Source organism: Giraffa tippelskirchi, chromosome 3 (assembly GCF_054371585.1).
Source record: "Giraffa tippelskirchi isolate mGirTip1 chromosome 3, T2T-mGirTip1v1.2.pri, whole genome shotgun sequence".
Taxonomy (NCBI): Eukaryota; Metazoa; Chordata; class Mammalia; order Artiodactyla; family Giraffidae; genus Giraffa; species Giraffa tippelskirchi.
Genome location: NC_137277.1, coordinates 182,185,777 through 182,194,093, shown reverse-complemented (window position 1 = coordinate 182,194,093; position 8,317 = coordinate 182,185,777). Strand labels below are relative to the sequence as shown.

Here is an 8,317-nt window from a genome sequence, read left to right as displayed (position 1 = left end):
CCTCAGGCCAATTGCATTCCACTTGGAGGGGTCCTCGAAGGTACAAGAACTCTCAGGAGTGGAGAGCCTCGCTTTAGTATCTGTCTTCTCCTGTCTGCGGTCCCAGCACCCCTCTTCCACAAAATATGGGTGCTTTCTCTGGGGCTTCTCTTTCTCTCTGGAGGTCAGAGACCCTAGACTAGGTCCCACTTTTTTACGAGTCTCAGACAGAGGGCATCCGTCTAAGTTGTTTCTCCTGTTTCCGCTCTTTTTTCGAGTTAGAGGGCTGTGCAGGGCCCTCTGGCTCTGAGGTTGGAGTCGTTTTGTCACAAGCGCTGCCCCCGCCCCGTCCCCGCGCCCCCCAATCTTCTGCAGGCTCGCGGTGGCGACCGTGTTCTAGTTCAATAATGTACCGCACTAGGCACAACATGCTACCCAAAGGCAGCTCCATGGAAACTGAAACATAACAACTCCGCAAAGGTATCGCGAGAGGCGCGGTTGTGCCTGAGGCGGAGAGAGGAGGAGCGAGGGCGGGAGCCGAGAGAGAAGTGGGAGGAGCCTAGGCGCTTCCTAGGTCCCGGGCGGGAGACCATCCCTCCCAGCGGCGCCCCCGCGTGACTGCGCTTTACATAATCGAGACCGCGCGCGTCATAGGTGGCGTACTCCAGTCCAGACCGAATCAGAGTCCTAAGAAGCTCCGTGTTCCGCCCCTTTCCCCTTGATAGACGTCGAGATGAACCAGTGAACGGGCATCTAGCGCTGCCGCGCCCGCCCTGGTCCGCTTTCACCCGAGGGCCCGCCTGCCTGCCGCAGCCCGCAGCCTGCCGCCGCCAGGTTGTGCCTCAGACTGTCAGATAAAGCGGCGGGCCGGGCCGGCGGGGCGGTGAGCACGGCCCGGGCCGGACATGGCGGCGCTCTACGCCTGCACCAAGTGCCACCAGCGCTTCCCCTTCGAGGCGCTGTCTCAGGGGCAGCAGCTGTGCAAGGTGCGCGGGCTGGGGCGGCGGCCGGGAACTGGGACGCTCGAGGCGCGGCCCGGATCTCCCGGTTCTGCGGGGACGCCCAGCGGGGTCCCCTGGGCAGGGCGTGGCAGGCCCGCCTAGCTGACGAGCCGCACCCGCCCCGCCGGCAGCCGGCGGGGCACGTGGGGGAGACCCAGGCCCTGTCCAGGTCCCTGCGGCCGGCGTGTCCGGGTGCTTAGCAACCGTGAGGGATTGTTCTCGGACCCCGTGAGGTCGGGGGAGGGGACACCTGGTCCCCGGCTCGCCCTGGACCATCGGCGCCGGAGATTCCTCTTGGGCTGGTTTCTCCCAACCCCCGCCGGGGTCTGATGGGCTTCAGACTTAGGGACCGCCCACCCCACCTGGGACTAAACTCCAGAGTCGGGTGCTACCTGGGAGGATTGCCTCGAACTCGGGCGCCTCACGGGCACTTTTCAGTCAGTTTCAGAGTCAGAGGTAGGCAGGCTTCATAATAAAGCCCTGCAATCAAGCGAATAAAGCAAAAGGATGATTTTTCAGCGTCTAGTGACCTTCGGTCCTCCCCCTAACCAGCTGCTGATCAGTTTTTACCCTTGAAGGTCCAAGTTCTCTTTTTCGTTTAAGTTGCTTCATCTTGTTTTGCCTATTTAAATGAATAGAGGTGCTGTGAGGTGACAGTTAAAAGTCACAAAGCTGACTGTAGAGTGATGTCGAGATATCTCCAGATATATCTAGAATTTGTGTCTCTATTGTGGGTAACTCATAATTGTGTTGAGGCAATCGTTATTGCCTCAAATGGCCATAACTTTGACACTTTATGTTAACTAGCTATGAGAGATCTCAAAAATCAAATAGTTGAGTGCCTTTTTGGCCTTAAATATGTATATATTTGTGTGTATGTGTGTATTTGATTTTAAGGGAGTTTTATGTATGTAAGCAATAATAATTTTTATCCAGTACTTTGATTTCACAAATGAACCTGCTGAAAAAGCACACAGTGGCAGAGGCAGAACCGGGCTAGAATTCATGGCTTTTTATTCCTTATGTCTGAGGCTTATTCATACCTTTGTTTTACAATTTATGACTAGTTCCATATAAATTCTTACTTAACTCCCACAGCAATGCAGGGTGGTGATGCCAGTATTACAGACGAAAAAAATTAGTCCCAGAAAGTTAAAGTGACTCAAGTCAAGCATAGTGCTTGTGCTTGGAATAGTACTCCGGTCTTCTGCCTCCTACTGAAGACTGTTTCCATTTCTGACTGCCTGTTAAAGTTATATCCTCATTTCATTTCAGGAATGTCGGATTGCACACCCTGTTGTGAAGTGCACCTACTGTAGGACTGAATACCAGCAAGAGAGGTAATCAACTGAATTATACACAGGCTCTGCCATTTCCGGTTATAACACAATGGATGTAAAATACACATGTTGTTCTCTAGTTATTTATTAAGTCCTTACATTATTACTTATTTTTCACATCCTTGATAATTTTATATTGTGGTTTTGATACTTTTGACACTAAGAAAGCAACCCCACAACAGAAAACATGTCTTGTGTTCTAGTACGTTTATATACAGAATTTGAAGAAATTATAAGCTGGAAGAAGATACTTTTGGAAATGTGACAATCCTGATAAAGGGTTTGTTAGCCCTAGTCACATTTGAGAAGACTCACTTGCCTTTACACTTACCTTGTGTGAATCTCATTTTGAGAAGTGTGAAAAATACCTGGGTGTGAATGAAGCACACATCTTTGCGGGACTTTTTAATGGCAGCAGAGTGGTTTAGTGGTATAGCAAGTTCAACATTTTTGTGGAACTGTGGCTGTAGGTAATATTACCTTAAGCAGGATGGGGTCGTCTTTGCTAGCTCATACACAGACCTAGAAGCCTGATTTTAGTCAGCATCATTTCAACTCTGGGACTATTTCCCCCAACATTTTGTTATGTGTATGTTCAAACAAGAAAATGTTAAAACAAACCACTAGACTGTAAACACTCATCTACCCACTACTTAAATTCTACAATTTACGTTTAGTTTACTGTATTTGCATCTGTCCATCAGTATATTGATCCATCTTATTTGTGATGCAGTTTAAAGTTATGGACATTAGTGTACTTGACCCTAAACACTTCAGCATGCATATCATTATCAATATTTGTTTATGGTTTTTAAATTTTTTTAGAGGTGAAATTCGCACACAGTGAAATGCTCACATCTTATTTGCATCATTTGATGAGTTTTACAAACAGTGTACATCTGTTTTACCCCAAACCCCATCAAAATATAAAACATTACTGTCACCCCAGAGATTATAACTCCAACCCAGTCAGTCCCCACCCTCCTTGCTTTTTTCCAAGCAACTACTGTTCTGATTTTCCTTTCTAGCATAGATTAGTTTTACCTGTTCTAGAACTTCATATAAATAGAAGCTTTGTATTTTAGCTCTTACATTAAGCCTGTGATTCCCTTTTGAATTAGTTTTTGTGTGTAGGGTGAGATGTGAAGTTTAAACCTTAATTCATACCATACATAAAAATTAATTCAAGATGGATTATAGTAATAGGATTTTTTTGCATTTTTTTCTGCGGGGTCAAGAACATTTATGTATATTGATATATATATCCCACTCCTTGAGTAATAAAGCTAAGATAAACCCACATGTTCAACATCACAGCATTGCTGATGCTAATTCTCTTTCTGGAGGTCTTTTTCAATGTATTTCACTTCCTGAACTGCCTTTTTTTTTTTAATCCACTGGACCATCAGGGAAGTCCCTGAACTGACTTTTTTAAATGGCAGAAAATTGCCCTGGGAAATATTTTGTTTGAATATCTCATTTTAATTTAATGTTTTATACTTTGAGGTATTTATTCTGGCTTTTAACTTTATAGTCACTTTGATGGGAATTGTAGGGAAAAAAATCAAAGTAGTGAATATACTGGATTTTTATGTGATTTTGTTTTTAGCCCTCAAATATTGTTGAAACTGTTCTTAAACATCAGATATTTGTTTGTACCTTCCTGTGTGAAGGGTTAGACTTTATTTGAAGATGATTTCTTTTCCCCAAGGCAGTTTATCAGTTTAGGCAAGTTGAAAATACTGTGACTTGGATCTTCACTGAGCTGCGAGGGAAGTCCCCTCACAAGGGAAAGGGTGTGTTTATTTTTGTCAGTGCTTAGCTCCTAGAGTACTTGAAATATTGAAAAAATATTTAATGTTCACATCTATTTCCCCACATCTGGGATTTTCATATACTTTTGCTTACAGAGGAGAATGTAGACAGAGTAAGGTCAACATGAATAGAAAGAATTTCTGAGTTTATACCCCAAACACAAATATTTTATTCCTCATCTCAAATTTCTCACCTGGTCATCTGAATTAAGGAGGATTAATTTCTTTTCTGGGCACATTTTTCATCTGACATAATATTTCTTTTGAGGGTCCTCTCCGTATCTGATAATTTTACTTGATGAAACTTAGAAATTTCATAATCAGAAACAACTCACTCTCCACTTAAACCAAAGCCTCATTTTATTTGAGCTAAAACTACAAAAGAATTAAAAGAGTTCATGGCCAGATAACTCAACCTTCAGTTAATCTAATATCCAAACCATTTTTCACCTTGGCACTTAGTAATGAAAAAATTCCTTGGAGTTAAGGAAGAATCACTTTTGAGATGTTCTAAGTAAAATGACTTTTTTTCCTTATCAAGCTTTGTGTCTCTTTCTTCCTTAACAGTAAAACCAATACTATATGCAAGAAATGTGCTCAGAATGTGCAGTTGTATGGAACGGTAAGTAGGCCATACCTAACAGTGAATAGTCTGGTCTCTTGGGACCTTACCTTCTGCGAACTGTTAATATAATTACAGGTTTTTTTTTTTAATTAGAAGACCTAGTTATATAAAAATGTTCTCAGAAAAATGTATCTGGCTTTCAAAGTTAGCTAATACTTAGTATTAATGAGTTCTGTGTTTGTAGTCACTATGACAGGTTTGTGATATAATTTTCCTTGAGAAGCTACAGTAACCAGTATGTAAAGAGAAGGGGAAAGATGAATCCTATGGTGTGAGCTCTTTGTTTGGTAACAGTTGACTTTTCATTTTGATGAATAATTTTTTTTTCAGTGTTAGGGTTCAGCATACTGTGTTCTTGCAGGCATTCTCCCAACGTGTTTATACACTCATAATGGCAAAGAGGCCTTTTCAGAAATTTGGAAGCGCTTGCTGGTTTCTCCAAAGAGCTAGTTCTGTTGAATTTGTTGGAGAAGTCCCAGCATATATGCTAATGGGATTTTGTTATTTATTTAAAAATCAATAGTCCTGTGCATAAAAACACTACATGGTATGAGGAAGTGGGCTTTATTTGATCAATGTAAAAGGAAATTTATAAAGTTGGGAATGCATTTTTGTATTGATTAGTGAACGTGTATAATAGAAATCATTGTGTTAAAAAATGCACTGGTATTTTATAATATACTTACTTGACACCTTTTTTTCCTCTTAAAGCCCAAACCTTGTCAGTATTGCAACATAATTGCAGCTTTTATTGGCAACAAGTGTCAGCGTTGCACAAATTCAGAGAAGAAGTACGGACCACCATATTCTTGTGAACAGTGCAAGCAGCAGTGTGCATTTGACAGGAAAGATGATAGAAAGAAGGTAAGTCTCTGTGTTTTTCTTTTTTTCTTTCAGAGAAATTAAGATGGGCCAACTGCGTTAAAAAGACATGTAACAGAGACTGATTTCTCAGTTCCTCTCCAAATTGTTATTGACCTTGAAGAAGCTTTTCAGCCTTTGTTTTCTTCACTTATCAAATGTGGACCATTATATTCTAACATTTCATGTGTTAGTGTTTCATGAGAATCTAAATCACAGCGATCAACATCCCTTATAAGTGAAATGGTGATTGGCAAAATCCTACAAAACTCTGTAGAGATTGTGACTTAAGCAAGATAAATGTATTACTAGTTTTACAGTCTGGCTTTTCAAATGTTTCTCTCTGTTGAAGGTAAAGATCACAAGAAGATGATACAGATAAAGGTCTATGTGGAATGATGGTACCTTGGTGGAATTAAAATGGTATAGATTTGGTCTGTTTAAAACCCTCCAGTGGCTTCCAGTTGCACTTAGGATAAACCCCAAACTCCTTCCATCGCCTGCAAGGCCCATACCTGACTCTGTCTCATCATCCATTACTCTCCCTCCTTTCCCCTGGTCCAGCCACACTGTCCACCTTTGAGTCCTTCAGACACGCTAGTCTCATTTGTGCTGGCTGGGTATGCTGGATACACAGCCTTCTCCAGAGTGTCATGACTGGTTCCTCATGTCAGGTCTCAGCTCAGTTGCCACCTTCTCACAGAGACCTTTACTGACTCTCACTCTATCATATTCTCTGTTTATTGTCTTCATAGCATGTAACATTTTGAGAAATTATCTTGTTTATTTGCTTACATGTTTGTCTACCACCACTGGACTATGAGCTCTTTGTCCATCTTGTTTTCATGCTGTGTTCCCAGCAGTCTGGCACATAGTAGGTACTTGATAAATATTGTTTGAGTGAAAGAGTGTTGTACAGAAATTCTGTGTCCAGAGGTGCTTTTTAGAGTTGGCTTAGCCTCTGAAAAACTGACTCTTGTAACCCAATTCATTAATTTACAACGGGAGGAAGTAACTTTCCAGTGACTAGAGTACTCCTGCTTGCCAACCAGGGCACCTCTTCCCTGAATCAAGATACTGGAAAAGCTGAATTAGTAATCAGAAGGTAACATATAATAGTTGGAGTGAGCACAGGGTTTTCAGTCCCACAAATATAGGTTCCCTCCCACTCCTGGCTTAGCTGGATGATCATGGGCAAAGTTCTTACTCCTGTTATGCATTAGTTTTGTCATCTTTACAGTGTGAATAGCAGTAGCTACTTCACAAGGGCATAAGGAGATTTAATTGATATGGAAATGTCATATAAAACACTTAATTTTGAGCCTAGCACATACTGTACTTCAGTAAATGGTACCTATATTATTATTAATTGGATTACATTAGAATTCATTAAGTTTCTACTTTCTAGTTACAATCCTGTGATTAGAGTTTGCATAATTATAGGTATCTTCAATCACTTATTTACAAACTTAAGGAAGACTAATCTTAGGGACTAAGGGTGGATAATCTGGGCTTCCCAGGTGGCTCAGTGGTAGAGGATCCGCCTGCCTATTCTGGAGACGTGGGTTTGCTCTCTGGGTTGGCAAAATCCCCTGAAGGAGGAAATGACAACCTACTCTAGTATTTTTTGCCTGGAGACTCCCATGGACAGAGGAACCTGTCAGGCTACAGTTCATAGGGTCTCAAAGAGTTGGACACTTCTGAATGACTGACCGTGCGTGCATGCATAATCTGGACTCAGAGTGCCCGGGTTGAAGTCTTTATTCTGTCACTTATTTGTTGTGTGACTTTGGTCAAGTTAATCTATCAGTGCCTCAGTTTCCTCATCTGAATGAGGCTGATCAGACGTCATCACTGTTATGAAGGTTGAGTTATCGGGTGTAAACCCCTTCAAAAGGAGTCTGGCATGTGATAAGTACTCAGTGTTATCTCTGATGATTTCTTTATGATAGTTTAATTCTCAGAGGGTGATTTTCTACTTTTAAAATTTAATTATGAAGGGAAGATTGAAATAAGGTGTCCTGTGGTTCAGTATTTGATTTTCACATTTAATGCTCTCTTTCAATGCAGTTGCTTTGTTTTCAAACCCTTCTTCAATGAAAGTTCTTTCCTGGGCAAGGTCTCCTCGAGTATTTTAAAATCAGACCTTTAGGCCACATCCCATAACCATGAAATGCACCACATTGAAGTTTGGTTTCAAAATTCATTTATGCATTCATTAACAAATAATTACATGCTTGTCGTGGATCCGACACTGTTCTGGGTATTGGAAGTACACTAATGAACTAAGCAGAAGACACTTTATTGTCTCGGAGCTTTTATCTACATATGTAAGAGATGGATGAGAACAAACAAGGAGTTGAGTGAACACAGGTTTTAGATGTAAGTGCTATAAGGAAACAGGGTCTCTGGTAGAGTGACTGGGGAAGCCAGTTTCGATGGGGCATTCAGGAGAACCTGCAGGGAGATCACTTCTGACCCGAAACTGAACTTGACGAGAAGGAAGCTACAGTGGGAATCTCTGGAGGGCAAAGATCCTGGGAAGAGAGACCAGCTATGAAAAGACCCTGAGGCAAGAGTGATGAGCCTAAAGGACTTCCCTGACGGTCCAGTGACTAAGACTCCGAGCTCCCAGTGCCTTCCCAATGCCGGGGTGGGAGTCAGGGCTCAATCCCTGGTCAGGAAACTAGATCACAC

General features: G+C 42.2%; 1 protein-coding gene across 4 annotated transcripts in view; it reads left to right on the top strand.

Moving 5' to 3' along the window:
* Positions 1-699: 699 nt before the first annotated feature.
* FAM76A (family with sequence similarity 76 member A) overlaps positions 700-8,317 on the top strand; it is a 28,623-nt gene continuing 21,005 nt past the window's right edge. For 3 of the 4 annotated variants that reach the window (XR_014081014.1, XM_081586342.1, XM_081586341.1), the window contains exons 1-4: positions 700-965; positions 2,256-2,320; positions 4,702-4,756; positions 5,471-5,623. Coding sequence is in view for 3 of the 4 variants with exons in the window: in XM_081586342.1 (XP_081442468.1) it covers positions 885-965; positions 2,256-2,320; positions 4,702-4,756; positions 5,471-5,623 (354 nt within the window). In the remaining variant the exon portion in view is untranslated. The remainder of the gene's footprint in view (positions 966-2,255; positions 2,321-4,701; positions 4,757-5,470; positions 5,624-8,317) is intronic. The other variant, XM_081586344.1, reaches the window with a different exon arrangement.